At 38.2% G+C, this 20,273-nt stretch overlaps 1 protein-coding gene across 1 annotated transcript in view; it reads left to right on the top strand.

Annotated features, from left to right (window-relative positions):
• Nucleotides 1–20,273, top strand: part of CABIN1 (calcineurin binding protein 1) — a gene marked incomplete at its 5' end in the record, with an annotated part of 116,790 nt that overhangs the window by 39,611 nt on the left and 56,906 nt on the right. Inside the window, 3 exons of the mRNA XM_082491917.1 lie at nucleotides 1,456–1,638; nucleotides 3,831–4,168; nucleotides 10,211–10,324. Of these exons, the coding sequence (XP_082348043.1) occupies nucleotides 1,456–1,638; nucleotides 3,831–4,168; nucleotides 10,211–10,324 (635 nt within the window). The remainder of the gene's footprint in view (nucleotides 1–1,455; nucleotides 1,639–3,830; nucleotides 4,169–10,210; nucleotides 10,325–20,273) is intronic.

Here is a 20,273-nt window from a genome sequence, read left to right as displayed (position 1 = left end):
GTAGTGAAAAGCCTATGGAGTGCATCAAATTTGGTTTAAATTTGTTGGAATCCTAATAAGCAGAACCTGGTCTGCAGAGGGATTTATCTTGATACAATAAATTCATAGGAGGCCCTTAGCTCTCTCCTGAACAAGTGCGTTTCAGACGGAACAGAAGGAATTTAATTAAATTATCAGCTCATCTCAAAGCAAGGGCTTTTGCTTTTTTAATTTTCTTTCTTGATCTTATCAAGAAAATTAATGAATAAGAATGCAGTGGAACTACCTAGACAATGGATGTAACGTGCCTCTTGGTTAAGCTGTTCCTGTATCTTAAGCAGAAACTGGAAATTAATCTTTTGGGCTACAGATTTAGAGAGAGTTGTCTGTATTGGAATTTTGCATTGGACACCGAATTATGTTGGCACAATATTACAGAAAAATACCCATTTGCCATCTCAGTGGGAATATGCATGCATCTTTCTGTTGGAGATATTAAGCTGCATTTTTCAGTCACGCAGGGTTGCCTCTGATAACCTTTGATGTAGAAGAACTTGGGTTATATCAGACAGGTTTCAGACACGGGTGGAAGGTTTTCACTTGCCTGCTTGTTCAGAGGTGTGAATTTTATCCCCCATGATGAAGTCATGATCCTGTACGACATTTCCTGTGCTGTAGCAGCTATCAGCAGATTAACAACTTAGTTGTGACTGTAATGTACTCAGCAGCCAGCGTTCACTACTCCACTCTGTCAAGACAAAGTCACTTCTTCTGTCTGCTCCCTTGAAGTTCAAGAGTTTTCCTGTCTATGCTAGACCTAGGTCTTTGGTGGATTGTTTATTCGCCATTTCAAATCACCTTTCAGAACGTTTGGTGAACAGCATCTAACACCTGCAGGATAGATGGGATCAGTGATCACTCCTGTAAGTCTTTGCCCTCTAATGGTACTGATTTTTCTGTCCTTCATGAGTATTTTTTACCAGTATTGTTGTTCATGGTTTTCTCTTGTCAACAGAGATTTGCTTGTGTCAGACTCAAAATTAAACTGTGTGCTTTTCAAGGTAAATGGCACAGTAAACCCGAGGAATTTTATAGGACCGTACTAGCTGAAATAGTGTCCTCAGCCTATCTGCTTTTGAAAGTTGAGCATCATTGCTTTTGAATCAAATTCCAGGATTATATTCTAGCAAGAAATGTGGTAGGGCAGGGAGCTCTCTATTACATTACATAATACCTAGTGAAAGAAGACTGGGCTTTTAATTTCTGAGCACAAAGAGGTGAGACGAAAATGATAAGTTGAAGTAGACAAAAGAAAATAAATACTTTTAGACAACAGAATTGGTGGTTGTTAAGGATCCTGTATTGCGCTTGTAAGAGGTTTGCAGAGTGGCTGCAGTTTTATGTTGCTGTTACCGAGATGCAAGTAACAGCTTGATGAGTATGAAATGGTGCATTCCTTCTTTATCTCTTTTGCAGAGAGGAGTCAGGATAGCACTGCAGCGGTGCTGTCTGACTCCAGTTCCACACAGGATATGTTTAATGAGCCTGCCAGTTCTCAAGACAGCCTGAGGAAGACTTACACAGAGAAGAGGATTTCTACTACGTGTGCTGACACACTGATGCCCAGCAAAGAGACCCTGGGATCTACAGAGGAAAAGAGTATGCCGGATTTAATAGATAATGTCAGCTGGTATATTCTCATTAAAATGTTTCTTCTGGGATGCAGAAGGACTGAAATATGTTGCACTGTGACTGAGAATTTTAACTAGGTGTTATTGCTGCATGCACGTGTGTAGCTTAAAATTAGAACTGTGCTTTGCTTATGTGGCCATCATCCTAATTTGTACTACCTGTTAAACCTTATGAAGAATAATGTTAAACTGCTGTCTGTGGTGGCCCTTTGACGGGCTTGTCTTCTTTTAGGCTATTATTTACTCTTTCTTCAGTGTTTCAAATCTAAATAATTCAAGGAGTAGTTATTGGAAGATAATCTCAACCAAAACATTTTTTCTTTCCCCCAGGTATGGATGCCCTTTTTGTTCTGGCCCAGTAGCAGATTGATATTCAGTACATAGAAGAGCACAAGTAGTGGAATCGGATGTTTTATTCCATTGAATACTTTATTTCAGTGGAGAAGCAGAATTGCTCTCTACCAAATTTTTCCATGTACAATAGTACTAAGTGTTCTGTATTCCACTGGAAAAATTGTTTCAAAATCCATTAGCTGGAATTCCCCTTTGTCTGATGTTTGTATGGTTGGATGTGACAGTAGATAGAGAGACTGGACTTCAGTAGGGAAAGACAAACAAGACTGATGTATAAATTTTGCCCACCTTTCCGGGTTGTGGCCCTTTGTGGGATGTTAAGTCTTTTTTGCCAGTTCATACTATACTTTAGTCTTTTCCAATTTTATAGATCCAGAAACCATGGTATGTGGATAGCCCTGAGTCACTTCACTGATCCTGCTAGGAGCAACTGCCAACTAGTCATCTTTTTGTTCACAGACTTGGATTAGCTTGGTTTCTTGTTTTTAAGAATATTTTACTTCAGTCTTGCCTAAGCTAGGGAGGGCTGTGGTGATGTTTTCATCAACATGTGAAATAGATGCCAGTTCCTAGTTTTGTAAAATAGTGCTTACGTAATCACTAAATTCAGTAATCTTTTGGGTATCAGACTGAAAACAGCTCTTTTTCAGGCTTGCAGTGAGTTGTGTTATTGTCATCAGTTGTCAGGAAGACACTGTGAGGGACATGGTTTAGTGGGAACTTGGCAGTGGTAGGTTAATGGCTGGACTTGATGATCTTAAAGGTCTCTTCCAACCAAACGATTCTATGAATGCATTCTTACATTAGTGACATTTATTAGAACAAATGTTGTATTTTTCCATAAAGCTATCTGTGGTGTAAAATTATAATGGATACATAGATTTTGCAAGCAAATTTTGAAAAATTCCTGTTCTGGAAAATGTTTGACTCAAAGTTCAGCATTATCAGAGAAAAATTTAAGGAGCAGCTTCGTACTTGAGGACGAAGTATACTTTAGTATATCTCTAGCCTGCAAGGAGATAAGATCTAATGTAAGAGTCTCTTTATTCTAGCAAAGACAAAGACATAGTAAACTTCCATGACTAAAAATCAAAGTTAAAAAAATTAATCTGCCTGTAGCATGCATGTTTTCAGCAGTAATGACTAGCTAATAGGAACTGTGGAAGCTCCCCACTGTCACAGATGTTTTCTGAAGTAAGATTTGATGTCCTTCAAGAAAAGATGGGTCAATTGAACTATGAGTTACCAAGTTAATCGCAAAAATATTTGGATGGAACTGTAGGTCCTACGTTATACAGAAGGCCAGGTTAGCTGCTGCTAGTCCTTCTGTCTGAACCTAAATTGTATTCTGGAATTGTGTTCTCCTAGGTAGATTGTTAAGAATAATACATCTCACTTGGCAGGATGGCTTTAATTTTCTATTCCTTCTTCCTTTCTTTGCAATAGAATTTTACTGAATTTACACTTTTATTTTGTTGTTGTCCCCCTTTCTCCCTCATCTTCCAACAGTATATAAAATCCTGCATTGTGTAAGGTGTGCTGAATACTTAACTATTTCTCAGGTAAGAATCCAAATAGAGACAGTGGAGACATCAGTGTGTGGCTCTGTTCGTTAATGAGTGGAAGATTACTTATTCATTAAACATCGGGAATAGTCATAAATTTTTTCAGGAGCCACTCAATAATTCCATCTATGCTTTAAAGAAAAGCATTACCATTTGTTGTATTTCATTTTTGTCATTTTGTATATTTCATTTGCCATTTTGTAATTTTCATTGTCACTTTTGTCTTCTCTTAATGTTCCAGTTGCAGGAAAATCAGAAGAGCTGCTGGAGGGCTCTGAATCTTACCATCCTGCTGAGCCTACTGGCCAAAAAATCCTGGTGGATCCTCAGTCTGCTTCTGGCAATCCCATCAAAGCTGCAATCCCCCCACCCTCACAGTGGGACTGCAAAAAGAAAGCTGAACCTTGTGGAGATGCATCTGAATTTCCTCATGGTCTTCCAGCAGACCTTGAGGAACAGCGGAAGTTCCTGACAGAGCAGTGTATTGCCTCCTTCTGTTTGTGTCTCAGCCGCTTCCCCCAGCACTACAAGAGCCTCTACAGATTGGCATATCTGTACACGTACAGCAAAACACACAAGGTGAGCAGACCACCGATACGGTAGTTGACTAGCTACGTTTATTGCCCGAGTAAACAAACTCTATTGTCACTTCAGTTCAGAAGTCTCAGTGTTAAAATACAGCAGGGAATTTTGTTTAATGCTGTTTGGGTTGGAGCTGTGCTTTGGGAAGTCTTCAACTCCTAGATTGCCCGATTCATTTGTGTGAGGCTAGTTGAGTATAAATTTTTTTTTATTACTGAACTAAGTAATTTTTTGTCATTCAGCGGAGAATTACCTTTTAGATATGTCATGTAAATTAAGATGTTCTCATAAAAAATTACAGCAATTATTTATTTTACTGAATAAGTGCACTGAAAAGTGATTTCCAAGCAGAAATTCATCAGTATTGGTGTAAACACATCATGTGACACAGATAGACTTTCCTGGTATCTTGGGTCTTTGTCTGTAGAATGCAAGTTTTCCCACTGTCAGAGCATAGAGGTCATCCTGAGTAAGACAAAATTATTTGCTGTTTAGAAATCACATTGAGTTAAAAGTCAGTCAGAGATCCTACTGCACATGGGCTGGTAATTTTTGATTAAACAGGAATAACGGTGTCTTGGTGACTGTAATACTATTGGTTCCTGTTTGAGGTGAGGACAAAATAACTTGCTTGCTCCAGCATGAGCCTTGCATATTCTTCATAATGGAATTAATTTCAAAAGCCTTCTGCTATGATATCATCATTTTGGTTTTACAATTATGTCATTCTTTATTTTAGTTCTGCGTACTTCTGTTGTTATAATCCTTTGTTTTTCTGAAGTATCAGTTAGTAAAATGTGTATGAATAATAGGTTGAAATTATCACAGTTATTTCCCTAATTGTCATAATTAAGGTTTGAACTCACAGATTTTGTATTTGGAAGTCTTGTGTTATGTCATATGCTGCACTGCATGGCTTCCTGAATTCTCTTCCTCACCACTACTGAAGCTTGTGTGAATACTAGGGAAGGGAAGGTAATGGAAACAAATCATAACTCTTGTGTTGCACTAGAAAACATATCGACAGTACTGCTGCGAATTGAGCAGTACCGTGTCTTACCAGTCTCCTGGAAGGTGATGAATATTCCATTTGGCTGTACAGTGATTATCCAGAAAAATATTACCTTTTTTTAAAGATAGATTGTTTTGAAAACATTCTTATGCTGTTTGTATGTGACAGTTGTTAATTTTTCCATGGAGCTAATCATTAATAGGAGCCTTAGATTCCTGCAATCTGTCATTACTGTGGCTGACAAATGATTTTGTATCAACATTCAACAAAAAAGGCTGCCTGTTTTCAATTTATTGGTTCAAATAGCATGTCCTTGCCTAAGGAACTACTTGCAAAATATTTTCTTTTATTTTTTTCCCCGATGAAGGCTTCTCTTTTGCTTTTTGTATCTCCTTCCCTATATAAATATCAACTTGGTGATTTGTGATGTTTTTCTGTGTGAAATACACATTGTTGTCTAAATCTACCTCCTCTTGGAACTCAGAAAAATTGAATCCTGCCTGTTTGAGCCTAGTAGTTACCAGGTTGGCTTCAACTAGCATTATTACATTTTACTGTCCTTTTTAATTACTTCTCTGCATAACAAACAACTACTTAACACTAAAAAAAAAAAAATCTTCCCACTGATATATGTATATTGCATACTTTCATGAGGTTGTAATTTTCTTTCTTTGATGACTCGTTCAGGTTCTTTTGTAGAGCAATGTCAAATGTCTGTGTTTTAAGACACTACTATGTCTTCAGTGGGAGTTATACTCCTGAACAAACTCAAATCACAAAATGCGTCTGTGCATTTTCAGCAGTAACTGGAGTAACAAGTATGCTTAGGTACACTGATGATGAGCCTGATTTAAAAAATGAGATAAATTACATGAGGTTGAGTTGCTGTGGGGGCAGAGTGGATTACTGGTAAATTTTAGAAAGATGAAATTAATTTTTAAATGCATATAATTCGCCATTTATGTACCGGTGCCAGGAATTTGTATGAAGAATTTAGACTGATGGCCAAAATCCATGGTTGGCTGGGAAAGGAGAGGGTTGGCAGGTCTCCATAGTGCATAGAAAAACAAGTTTTCCATATGCAATCTGTTTTCTCCCATTTTACAGTATTACCGGTTTTGCTGTTGCAAGATTAGTAAAAATAGTTGTTGAGGGCTTTTTTTAACATCCTCTTCAAAATCTTTCAACATCTTGTTTGGCTACATGTTCTGTTTTGTTGGTTTTTTTTTTTTTTTTTCCCTGCAAAATCCTGCTTAGTATTTGGAGGCTATTTCTCTTTGTTTTATTCTGTTATCAGAGCAAATTTGTACATAGCTGTTTTTTGTTGAAATAGACGTCCAGGAAAGTAAGGATGAGTTTTCAGAAGCTACTTTGTTGCCAGTTTGGGCAGTAGTTTTAGTTTCCCGTTCACCTTGTCTCTGTCTTGAAGTAAAGTCTTCATCCTTTGTGATTTTTACCTCCAAAATCAGTGTTGGCACAGTTTGGAAGGAGAAGATAGGACTTGGCAAGATGCTGTTCATCAGAGCAACTAAAGTTTTGTGAAAAGTATTTACCTTCTGGTCCTTATGGATCAGAACTGGGCTGATACTCTGCAACCAGCAGATTGTTAGGAAATAAAAATATTTACTTACGCGCTTTTTTTATCTTGAAATAAAAAGTACGCTGTAAAACCCAGAAGAATCTGCTCACAGATAGTGTTTGTATGACTTAGGTTTTTTTAAGTTTGTATCTTCTATTATGTCCATTATTAACAAAGTCCTTAATGGGGAAAGTAATGTCAGATGTAGTATAATGTCAGTAGCATGAAAATTTAGGGAAAGTAGGTGTAATACATGCACGTAAAAATGTAAACGTAAAAATAACAAGATGTTATATATATGTAGGTTTAATATGTACTTAGAGACAGGCATAATCTTTAAGCATAATGGATGCAAGCATTTTGAGTAGCAACAGTTTGGTAATAATAGTTCATTCAAAGGGTTACCCTTCTAGGTCAAGTCTTTATTTTGCTTTTATTTAATGCAGTACCACTAGGGTTTTTTGAAACAAAGCCTTCTAACAGACTATGAAAGAAAACAGAGGGGAGGATTTGAGGTATCGTGGAGTGTTTCGTACACCTCTCAGCGGCACTTCATGGAGTTTCCAAGTTAGGTAAAGGTGGCTTCTGACACCATTGAGTTAAGAGGTGTCCATGTCAGGTGACTCAGATTTCCACTTGGTTGACCGTGAGAGATTTTCCTTTTCCACTTTAATAACGCTGGTAAACATTTTTTGCAAGTTATTGTACCCTGTCAGTCATCTTGTCTTTGAATCTTGGGGTGATGAAGATGTGGGAGGCAACAGCTGAACTGGAAAGAGCACTTCATAATTGCCCTGAGTCAGACAGCTAAATCCAGCATTTCAGACTGGCAAGCAGTGTGCCAAGAAGAATAAATCCTTTTGCTATGTCCTGGATCCCTTCACCCACTCCTAATAACTTCATCAGCTAAAAACTAAGCAGAGCAGACCCTGTGAAATCTAATGAGTTGAGACCTGCTTGGGCGTATTTACTGGGAATAACTGATCATGCTGATTTAAGGAGAAGGGTAGTGGAAAATCTGTAACTACATCTTTTATTCCTATTAGTTTTGATTGTGTGAAGTTACCGTGTAATTGCCCCATTTGTCTGAATGATCTTTTTTCCTCCTAGCTAGGTTACTGTCGTCATCTTGTTCAATAAAGGCCTTCGAATTATATGTATCAAATACATGCCTATGGATGGTCAGTATAATGTGCACAGTGGATCACCAGAGCGTGACACTACACTTAATGATCTCTTAATATTTTCATCATAAAATTTAGATTCAGGATTACATCCATAGCTAAAATTTGTTTAGCCGGGGATTTTATATTTAAGCTTTGTGGTGGTAGCTTTCTTCAGGGTTTTGTTTGTTTTCCTTTAATTTCTATGTGATAGTTTTAACTGTAAGATTCAGATTGCCACACTTTTAAGCAACTTTTTTGCTTTGTTTGCACACTTGGAATTTACTTACGTTTCAGATGACTATGATTGGCATAAAATAAAGCATTTACAAGCCTGGGTCTTGGACGTTATGATAGGCTTGTTTTTGCTGGATTCTGATTTTATTCAAAACAGGATGACTTTTGTGGAAGACCAGATTTTTGTAGGTTCTTTTCTGTGTTGTATTTTCTTCTGTGTGTATTTCAAAGTATTTTGTAGGCTTAGGTTAATAGGATTACAGAAATACACATTACAAAAGAAGTGCCATAGGAAAAACTTAAGTTTACATATTTTGCTTTCTTCGGTTTTAATTAAATTTTGACAATCAGTCATAATAATTAAATTTACTGGTTCCCCTGACCAGCCAGAAAGTACCTTGTGATGTTTATGAGCGAACATGTATTTGTTCCCTACCAAAAGAAAGCTATCAAAATCCCCTTGACTGTCATACGCTATAATCATGATGGCCCTGTATTACTACCTATATCAGCTCTCTGAATGAAGGATTTTTGACATCTGTAAATATCTGTTTAGCATTTCCAGTGTTCAGCTCTCTTGCACATGAATCCATAATCAGCATTTTGCTAGAGGGGATGCTCCAATTCTAGTTAGACATTGGAAATTTCTGCATGATTACTGTCATTAGGACAACAGCACTTATGATTGAGCAGGGCTTTCACTGTTGCACCAGTCTTGTAAAGAAGATAATCTGGAAGACAGGATAAGAACCTTGCTGATATCTAACACCCCTCAAAAAAAAAAAAAAAAAAATTACAACTGGAATATACTTCTTGGGTGGACATGATTTAATTAAATTTATGATTCACTGAGGCATATTTCCAGCCCACAGAACACAAATCAGAAATAGACATTCTCATTTGTCTCCATGAACCAAACATCTTCCCCTTTCTTTTACTGCTCTGTAGTGAAGTTGTCTCTAAAAAAGCCAGTCTAATGCAACTTTCATGCTACTTTCTAATACTAAAATAAACAAAAATGAAGTATAGCGAAACTTCTGTCAGTGAAACCTTGCAATTAATAATGGTCCCATCTGTTAGTAATGTTTTGCCTGGAGCCAACAGCTGTCCCTAGTTCTCAAGTACACAAGAGATGCTCATGCATTGAACTCCTGGAGGGGTAGTGCTTTTATGAATGTTGATTGTTGTCTATCATTTAGTCACCTACCAAAACTTTCTTGTTAACTCAGTGAGCACTATTAACCAAATTCGATGACAGGTGTAGAATTTTCCAGAGGTTAAGTGAAATTACATGGAAGGCCATGGCTGGGTAGAGGTAAAAGGCCTGAATTCACCACCCCACTAAAAGAAGGCCGCAGTTTAAATCTAAAGGTTGCTTCTTCTGTTAGGCCTGGGTGCTGGCAGGTATGCTTCCCGGGTTGTTAGCCCAAGGGGGGGGAGCTGAGGGGTGGCTACCAGAGCGTGTGTGTGTGGGGAACTGGAGGGACTGAGGGACAGAGGGAGCTGGAGGTGGGGGTAGGGAGGCCTGGTGGGTGGAGGAAGGCTGCTGGGTACTCAGGACAGTGAATTCCACTGTTTGCTGAGAAACTTTATATTTTTTATATATAAATTATTTTATATTAAGCAATAAAATTCAGCTTTAAACAACAAAAAACGGTGTTTTAAATATACCTGTAGATCAGGTTTCTGTAAGTGATAGAAGATGAAGGGTGGATCTCAATGAAAAGAAGACAGGTTAAAAAAAAAAGAGACAAGAAAGCAAAACTTGATGGTATGAGACTGGATTCAGCAGCTGTAGGGGACTGACTAATGTGCCAGAGCTGATCAGTCTGGATGCTTGCTCTGAGAAGCAAGCTGGCTTCTCTCTCCTGAGGGATACCTTCTCCAAATCGCATACCTCTACAAATACTGGCGGAACAGCAGCTACATGGAAAATGAGAAATGACAATGCGGATTAATAAATAAAAGCAAATGAGCAATTTGTACTTCTACCTGTGGTGGCATTTCCATGCCCTGCCTGCAACTCACCTGCCCTGTTTTGTCCACAGAACCTGCAGTGGGCCCGGGATGTGCTGCTGGGCAGCGGGGTCCCCTGGCAGCAGCTGAAGCACATGCCTGCACAGGGCCTTTTCTGCGAGAGGAACAAGACGAATTTCTTCAATGTGAGTTTACACAGCTGATAAACACACCCGTACTTTCTCAGCCATCTTTTTAACACCTGTTTCTCATTTGAAAGGTTTGCAAAGGGACAGTAGTGTGAAATTCAGCAGAGGCACATTAAACAAGCCATGAGCGGCTAAAGGAAATGCAGAATTGTATTACAGAGATATTTACTGGGATTTTCCTCTCTTGAAGGGAACCATGTTAGAAGGATTATTTCTGATGAGCTTGAAAACATGGGGAGAGAAACACCAACATTTCTTAGTTAGGCATTATTTACCATATACTTGATGGTTGAGCCCTCTATCAAAATTTTAATTCTGTTCATCTTAATTATCCTTTTGTTTACTGTTTCTTAACTAGGCTTGCACTTCTTGTGACAAAAAAAACAGTGCTAGTTGCTCTAAGAAATCTCTGGAGTTGGAAGGAGCTTTCTTGTATTCAGCTTTTGTAGTGTGGCTCAGCAGAAAGAGTATTTCCAAGTCCCACTGTGTAGGAACAGCACTGTCATATAGTCTGTCCCTGTGTCTGTGATATCTTCTAGTCCACAGGGGTGTCTGTGCCTCTTGGTGACATGGGACACAGAATACTACAGAGACTTAGACGAGCATTTATCTCTCACATTCCCTGCTGTGATTGCAACTTAACACATTGTTGTTGTCTTCAGTATCTCTGGCTTTTCTGTGGTATGTTCTGGGGTTTGTGCCTTCTGCTCTTTTGTAATAGGATTCTGTAGCTATTTTGTGGCTTGCAACGTGTGGCAAGAACCTGGAGCTGTTCTGTTTGTCTTTCTGGACTATGTATCTGTTATATGATTGCCTGTGATTTGCAGTGACAGAATTTGATGCCTCTGCTTTCCTATCCAGTGCTTCTCTTTTGATATTTTAATTGTGATTTTTTTTTTCCATTTTATATCTATTAACGTCTATCTTAATTTTTGCTGTATGTTGTGTTAATTAGCACTTCTGTGCAAACTTCGGTGAAGTAGAAGGTAAGTGCTCTTCTCTGATTATAATCACTCAGATGGGTTGAACAACTAAGGGCAGTGGTTCAAAATTGTATCATGGATCAGTTTGTAAAAAGAGCTGCTATGTCATTCCATCTTTCTGGATGGAAGTTTTGATTAACAAATGCTGTCAGCCTGATGCTTGGTAGAGACCAAACAGTTGTGGCCTGCTTGGGGACTACATGGCTTTGTTCTGTTTATTTCCCTGCAATATCTGCCTACTTTCCCTACAAGAACCCTGCAGCGTGATTAACTCTTCAAGCTGGTGAATACTTTGGCTCAGATCCAGATAACACAAGTATTTTTGTAGAGGTTAATGAAATTGCTCAACATGCTTCAAGTTAAGTGTGAACTTTGCATGATCAAGGCTGACTTGTTCATCATTGTAGGGTGAAGTGTCAAGAGTACACTATGTTTTCGTGTATGAGGAAGATGAGCAGTGGGGAACTAAGCAATGTGTATAAGGGAGTGTTTCTACTTGAAAATGTGAATTATCACATTAAGAGAGATCAGTGGTTGACCTAAATCGTGTCTAGTTTTTGAATGCTAATGCTTGATAATTTAGTTCAAAGATAGATTCCATTGTATCCCTAGGTGGATGTTTCCAGCATTATTTCAAAAAACAATCATTTCTATACACTGAAGGATGAAAAGTGCTGGTATAGATACTAGACAGCCGTATAATAATTCTATTTTGTAAATCAACAAGAAACTTGATTCCTATAATTTAATATTAATAATTTTCTTTCATTTCAAAGTTTATTTAATTTCTTATTAAAGATAACCTTCAACAAAAGGTATATGCTCACCCAGTGCAATATATCGGCAATACTGTTAGAAAAGAGAGAAGATGCATGAAAACTTTATTTTCAGCTTGAACTTGGGTCTGCCAACAGATGAAGACAATGTTAGTTTAGAGTCCTCCATGTAGACCGCTGCCTCCAGGCTTGAGAAATTTTAGTTTGGGGACCCAACTCCAGTGTGGCTCAGCACAGTAGTAGCACACAGGGTGCCTCAGACGGCAAAACGACTTGTTGAGGCATTTGTGAATCAGTGCTAACATCTTGGCTTATTCCTGCACGCGTGTATGTTAGTCTTCTGTTAACAGGTACAGTGTACATTATGGGGTTAGCATGATAAAATATTTTGGTGGTCTCATTTTCTACCCAGCTATGTTTTCAAAATTCTCTTCAAGTAACACTCTGTGTGGAACATGTGGCAGTAATCCAATACAGATGACACAGACAGAGCACAGTGAGAAAATCCAGATCCGAGAGAGAAATGGCTACAAGTGCCCATGGAAAAAAAAAAAAAGCTGTTAGTGTCATCTGACATTCCAGAATTGGACAAACCTAAATCTGTGAGCAACTTGGGGGAAAAAAAAAAAAAATAAAATCTTTCAACGCTGTGTTGACCTTGTCTGGGTTAAACCTCAACTAGTTTGTTCTCATGCAAAGCTCCTAGCCAGGCGGTGGGTAAGCAAACGTACTGCACCATCTGGGTCAGTGCTCAGAATACAGACTTGTGTGTCATCCGTTGCATGCAGATGGTGTTACAGCCCACTGTCCCAGCTAGTGCCTTCACATACAGAGTTGGGTGATAAAACAGAAATGATAGAGCTCTACAAAAGTAAGTAGTCGCATCTAATTTTAGAAATTAAATGGCCAACCTTAAGATTTTTCTAAGCATATTAATGTCCTCCGGGGTTATTTTCAACAGAAACACTTTGCCTAAAATGTTTATTTGTTTCCATGAAATGCATTTGGTTTTATTTTTGAGAACTCTTTGGCCTTCATGATACGGAAGAGTTAAATGAATGTCTAAGTGGCTTTCTGTAGCTACTTTACTATTGAAATACCTTTTTCTTCTGGAGCAAGTAGCACTAGTGTTTTTAGTCTTCAAGGTTGTTGAAATTATAGCTGACTCAATTTTATAAGTACAAACAACAGTGTGCAAGAGAGAAAGCTAGCAGCACAAAGACAAGTAGGGACTGTGCCAGCCTGCTCCTTCCAGACATTTTATAAATCATGCATACTCCTAGTAGAATTATTTATGAAATGTTTATGGCAGCACTGTATGAAAAGAAATAAACCTGGGTAAACCTGTCCCCTGTTAATTTTTAGGGCAGAACTGCTGGTCTGAATCTATGTGTCACGATCTGTTGTCTAATTTGTTAGCTGTCACTCAGCTGCGACTGAAATCTCTTTGAATTCATTTTTTACTGTCGTCAGAATGAGCAAAAAAGGCATGTTCACTTAGCCCTGATTTCTTCTCATTTAACACATTAGAATAATGTCAGGATGCACAGAACTTCCCTTTTTCAGGTCTAAGAAAAAAATGCTTGCTGCATTATTGTGTCTATTTGTTTCCCAAAGAGAAAAGAATGGCCCTGATTTTCTTGGACCAGAGATTTTTGCACATTCATGGCCCTACTAGTGATGGCAATCATTATATGAATGGTTATTGCAGCTAGACTTACAGGAGTTTTAGCGTTGTTCCTGTAAATGAATACCAAATCTCTTTTGTTTGCCCAGTTACACATCTCTCTATAACCTGCATGTACGGGTACTCTCTAGCTTTTCTTCTCTTCATCTCTGTCTGTGTGTAAATATATAGAGACTTTTTTTTTTTTCCTTTAAAGAGGGCTCCAGGATGGTTTCTATAGTAACTAAATTAGAAATTAATTCACCAGGAGAAAAAAATTCCCCAAACATTGCTTTATATAGTAGGGCACTTTTTTAATATATTCAGATTTCATGCCACTATTAATAAAACAAAGTTAAACTTTGTGCACAGATGATGGGTATTCATCAGTCTGTGAGTGGGTGGTGATTGTGGAAAAAGCGTTTTGATGGTTGAGCTCAGTGAACCAGTAACTTCTGCATATGGTTTAATATACAGTATTTGTCTTTTCCTGGCACCTCTTTATTACAACAGATTAATATTACCACAGATCTTGATGTCCCTCTTTGGTAACTGTTCCCCACACATGAAAGCTGTGCATGCACACAATATACTATAATGCAGACATTCATGTGCATGAAGTCTTGCTGCAAACTGTTAAGGATAATTGTTCGATTTTTAATTCCAAAAGAAGCGCAGTATGTTTATTCTATGCTGTATCCCTGAAGCTCTTCATTCTGTGGTCTGAGTAAGCAGGGTCAAATTAAGGTAGCAGCATCCCCTGGGAGCCAGAAGCTGAGGGATAGCAGTGATTTCACTTTAATTTGCCATTGTTCATACCAGGTGTGACTGGGCACTGGCAGGAGACCTCTGCTGTGCAGAACTGCAAGTTCTGGACACTGAGCAGTTGAAGAATAAAGTCTAAGTTTGGTGCTGCAAGTTTCTAGAGGTAGTTCTTATTAGAGCATGGTGATAACCAGCAGGTGCTTTTCTATGTAGCTGGTTCGTTCCCTAGTTGTGTTTCAGGTTGAGATTTATATCTTTCTTACCAGAGGAAAGATGACTCTGAAAAGCAGAGCAAGGTGCAAGGGCTGCCTTTGTTTTGGTAGTCTGTGCAACCAGAGCCATACAAGTGAATTTGAGATGTAGGAAAGAAGGCTGTTATGAAGCCCCTAACATAGGGGACTGTTGAGGGAGAAAAAGAGCAATATGCCTCAGCCTTCCGGAAGCTGGGCAGTTGGATCAAGGAGGTTTCATTATATGCCTGAATTGGTTTTTATACCTTTCCTTAGACATACATTACCCGTCACTGTCAGAAACATGGCACTAGGTGGGATTTTCTTTTGATCTGATACAGCTTTCCTTTATTTCTCTCCCAGCTCCTGAAGTTTAACCTCAGCATTAATGATTCCCATGACTTGAATTAGAATGAAACACTCGTTACAGAATTTAATGTCTCTGTTAGAGATAGCTGGCTATATATCATCTAAGGGAAGGGGAAAATCCATTAGGGTGGTCTGAACCTATTCTAGACATTTGTTCTGCCCAGTCTGAGGTTGCTACTGGTGCTGACCTGAAGAACCCCCAAATACCATGCAGGGCCAAGGGCAGCTCTTCAAGGCTGATTGTGGCGACTTGACTGAAGCCTCAGGTTCACTGTTTCTTACCATGTACTGGAAAAGCCTGAAACTGGAGGCAACAGCAGACTAAAATCACTTCCCTAGAACTTTTACTGCTCTGCTTTCCTTTCTGTCCTTGGCTGGTGATATATCTGGGTTACTCTCCTCCTGCTCATAGCTGGTGTGTGTCTTTTCAGTTGGCAAGTGTGCTTCCAGCTCCTAGACATCTGCTATGTGGAACATAAGTCTTCTGAGAAAAATAGTGCCATTTGAATCAGATTTGGGGAACAGGGAAAGAACTCGAAGAAAGTTACTGTACACCCATGTGAGTTGAGATTGTGTCTCAGTGTCATGAGATGTCGTGTCGTAATCGTGTGGGGACTAGAAGAGAATTAATGGTTATGTTTTAGCTTGATCGTGATTGGTTGCAAATTTTGGAAAAAATGGTGATCTTTTTAGTGCTGCTAACACTTTATGCGAAAATGAGTACGAGAGGTTGCCAACTCAAATTAAAAAAAAAAAAAAATTAAAGAAAAATCACAAGTGACATCCCAGAAATGACAAAGGTTTAGTTATTCAACTTTGCCCTTCTTGCTTCCGAGTGGTTTAGATGCCATTTTTATGCAACCACAACGGAACAGAAACCATAAAGGAGTAATTTAAAAAGAAAGCCTTTTGATTCCAGCAGCTAGGTAATGCTTGAAACAAGTTATTAGATTTAGTACCATTTAATAGGTGGTATACAAAAAAAAGCGTCTAGAAAAGGTGTCCTCCACCATTAACACTGACCACCTGTGTAGTTGCATAAAACAAAATAATGATACCATAATGACAATACTCTTAATAGTCTAATATTTTTATGCTGCTTTTTTTCTTTTCTTACGCTTATGGTAGGCAGATAGGGACGTGTTTAGAGGATGGTTAAATCCCTACCTACTTTAAAAGATAGAGTTGTCTTTAATCTTCTCAGGAGATGGCCATATTATAGATGTGAAATATCTGTGTTTTCACTGTGCAGGAGATAGGCCCCGCAAGAGTGAGCTTTCTGCTTTGTGCAAGTTCAGTAAATGCAGATTCTTACTGCCAGCTTTCTACCGACTATGAAGTTTTCAGCTGTTAAGTAAAAGACATCTCCCTGCCACATATTTTCTCATGTGCTAGGAAGAGCAAGCTACTTTATGAAATGATGTGACAGTTTGGGAAGGACTGTCAGTGGTGAGCTGGTGTGCTGTTGGGAGGCACTATGCTGCAGGGAATCTTTGCTGCAGAGGCGCTTATGTGAGCTGTACGGGTCATCCAGTACCTCTCCTTAAGAAGAGATAACAGAGACCTTGCTGTTCTGCAGTGGGGATAAGTTTGAGCTAACATGCTGCCTGCCTGGCTTGCTGCCTCAGTAGTTTTCACAAGTATTTCACCACTTTTCCTGCATTCCTGAATAATGTCATTATAAAGCCATTGTTCTTCTCTGTGAGGAAACCATTTCTGGTGTGGTGAAGAGATACTTGTGTGCAAAGCTGCAGAGGAATAAATAAAAAACCCTCCAGGAGTTCGTTCTGAGCCAAATGATTGTATAATCCTATGCCTTAATTTGTAAATACAGTCAGCTGTATAAATGACAGTTATTTTTATGGTTACAGTGTAAGCTAAAGTTTGGAAGATTGAAGAGTGAAATCAAATCAGTGTTTTCCTACCCTCAGTTCCTTGGTTTTCTTTCTTTTTCGCCTTTGTTAATTTTCTCAGTTTCCTTTCACTGTATCTTCTGTGGAGCAACACCATGCCACAGGCGTGGTGCTCCCAGCGTCCATCATTGAATGTCCACTGAGCCACAGGATAGAGGAACTCAGACCGAAAACAATCGTTGTCTCACCTGCAGATTCAGGAAGGCATATGTGTGTTGATTAAACATGATTCATATATACGTTATTTTTGCATAATGAATGCTTAAATTTTGGATTAGTTGGTTCATTAAAATGCATAATGAGGTGATAGCCTGGCCCTTCTCACAAACTGTGACTGAAATCAATTTTATAAAAGTGAATGTATGGAAGAGAATTAGTGTTTTCTCTGGCTCCATTAAATTTACTGATACTAATGTCCATGTTTGAAACAGGCAGACATTTTCTACGTGGAAAAAGGTAGCTTTTCAAGAATCCACGTATTTTAGTCAAGCATATTAATGTCCATTGTTTTTTTTTTTTACCTAGCATGGCAACTTGCTTCCACTGGGGGAAGGTGAAGTGGGAAATTGTGTTACTAGTTGCCCCTACAACAAGAGTTAAAATTTCATTATTTCTTTCTGACTTTACCCTTGATAGCTGTTCTTTTGCAAGCCATTTTCCTTCTTTGCCTCTTTTTTTTTGTTAACGTAATTCTACTCATACATCTCCTGCCCATATTTTCTAACATTTTAATTGGAAGAATGCTTTCAGTAGGTACAAAGGAGTTTTTTCCCTCGTTCCCTCTCACTTGCTCTTGTGTGAGCTCACTGTCTTCTGTAATCTTAATACCAACTCTGAAAACAAAGGGAAGCAAGGAGTTAACTGCTCAAGTGAAACTTTCATAGTGACTGGATTAAGACCAGAAACCCAGTAAGCAATGAAGTCTTAAAGTTGCCTATAAAAAGCTGATAACTTTTTCAACCTCTGCCCAACATGTTATTTACAGTTCTTCACTCCATCCTCTTGGAAAAACAGAACTCATCAGTGAAAAATGTCCGTCGTTCACAGAGTTTTCTGTCTCAATATATACACGCTGTTCTTTCTGGCTAACTTTGCAGGCTTCCAAGACCCAGCTAGTAAAGATGCCAATAAATCTAAATCCCTGGAGATACGAGCGTGGGGTTTTGAACTGTCGTTTGTGCCAGTGGATGTTAAACAGCACTTTTTTTCCATTATATTTTCCTAGGAAAAGTTTCTTCTTTTGTTGAGTAGCTGAATTTCTAAAGAAAGGTAAGCTAGGGAACAAATAAACCTGAAATAAATGAAGGTGCGGCTTTGTAGAAGAGAGATTGTCATGGAGGTTGTAGTGTGTTACAGGACATAAAGCATTTAGTTTTAAAGCTGGATCTTAAAAGTTTAACAGTAACTGTTTCACCCACTCTAAACAGTTTTGAAAGGTACAGGCTTGCTGGAATGTTCTGTGATGAGTGTCCTTTTACAAATGTGTAATGAATAAATCCATAATTTGATTTTTCCATCTGCCAGTTGTGTATTAGATATGGATGGGAGAGCTACGTTTAGACACTTAATGGGGTTAGTTTTAAACTTAGGTTAGGTTCTTTCTAATATCTACATAGGATTTTTTTTAAAACTAAGTAAGATTTTTAAATACAGTAGGAGAGCAGAGTTTTAAAGGTGATGATCCATGAAAGGTCTTTAAAATGCTTGGGTTTATATTCTATGTCTGCTGTTTGGTTATCAGACTAGTTTTTGCAGCTTCTTACTATGAGTTATTTATCCCAGTTTTATCATGGAAATAAATGTCAAGAACGGTTACATCAGCGTAGACTGCTGCATAAACAAAAAAAAAGGCAAACAAAACCAGAGAAGAGTAAATTTGGAATCTCAGAAGAAATTCTAAGACATAAAATTGAATCTTTGTAATTAGCTGGCATTAGCATTTTCCTTTCCCCTAGAAATTCCTGTAGCCTCTGACTGAAAGCTTTGACAAAACTGCTTTTAATAGCAACATGTAGAGTTCACACAAGAGTGTTGAACAGGCAAGTAGCATGTGTGTGTCTGGAGTCATACCTCATTGTCTTTAAATATCCTCTCCTTTTGTTCTAAAATGGATAGCATTACTCTGAGGGACATAAATTTAATGGATGTATAGCCCGAATCAAGACAGAGCAGTTTTCTTCAATGCTTCTTTCTTAGGTGAAACTAAGTGTGATATAACCAAGATGAAGTATGTTTTTTCTTCATGAGCTATTTCTACCAGTTGTATGTTAAGACATTAATCAAGGCAGTTTCCTTTTCTATATATTTAATTTTGTAGGTATTTCCAGGACTGCTTTTGAGGTAGGTATCAGCCTGTATCTGATCTTGCTCAGTACAGCGCTTGTCTGTTCCATATTCTGGGTATGACAGATTTTTTCATTCCAGTATCTTTACTGTGTAAAAATACCAATCTCGCCCTAAAGGTTAAGGGAGCCAAATGGCAGTCAGTGAATACAAAGCCAGCTACCATCAGACAAACAGCTTGTACTACCTTTTTGAAACCCTGTGACAATTTCATTCTGCACCTGTGATGGTTTTAATTTACCTGGCATTATGGTGATTTATTATAACTTTCATCCTCATAGAAAGATGAAAATTTGTAGTGAAATTAACTTTATTTTATTAAAGCAGCATATTTCATGAGAAATATTCCTGAAATTACAGTTCTCAGCAGAAGGATCTAAGTATTTTTCATGGATATACATTGCCTTAGTGTAAAAATGAAAACAGAAGAACGTGGGATGAGAGCAGCATGATACAAGTCTGTGTGTACATCTGTGCAAGCGGATAGCATTTATAGATAAATATTTTTAATTTAATGGCTACAGCAGGATATAATCGGCCAAATTAAAAAGGTTAAGTTGGAGAAGATAAGATAATATGGCAGATGATGATAGGTAAGAACATATTTTGTTGTTATGCTGTAGCTAGTGTGTGATGAACGGTTTGCGAGCTGACTGCAGTACCACTGTGCGGAGATGAGATGAAGATACTGAAGCAGTTCTCTAAGTAATAGTACTCCATCTTTGGCAAAATTCCTAAAGTTAGAGGAGTAAAAATGTTGAATATTGTATATTGTATTATTGTTCCAGACTGTTTGGCTCCTGTGGAGGAGGTAGGATTTCCTGGCATAATATGAAGACTTTTGGAGTTTGCATGATAGCTACTATGTGAAACAGCAAGGGCTGACCAATTAAACAAGGTG

The sequence above is a fragment of the Vanellus vanellus genome (assembly GCF_965231255.1).
Source record: "Vanellus vanellus genome assembly, chromosome: 16".
Classification (NCBI taxonomy): domain Eukaryota; kingdom Metazoa; phylum Chordata; class Aves; order Charadriiformes; family Charadriidae; genus Vanellus; species Vanellus vanellus.
Note: the sequence above shows the minus strand (reverse complement) of the source record. Positions and strands in the feature narration are given on the sequence as shown.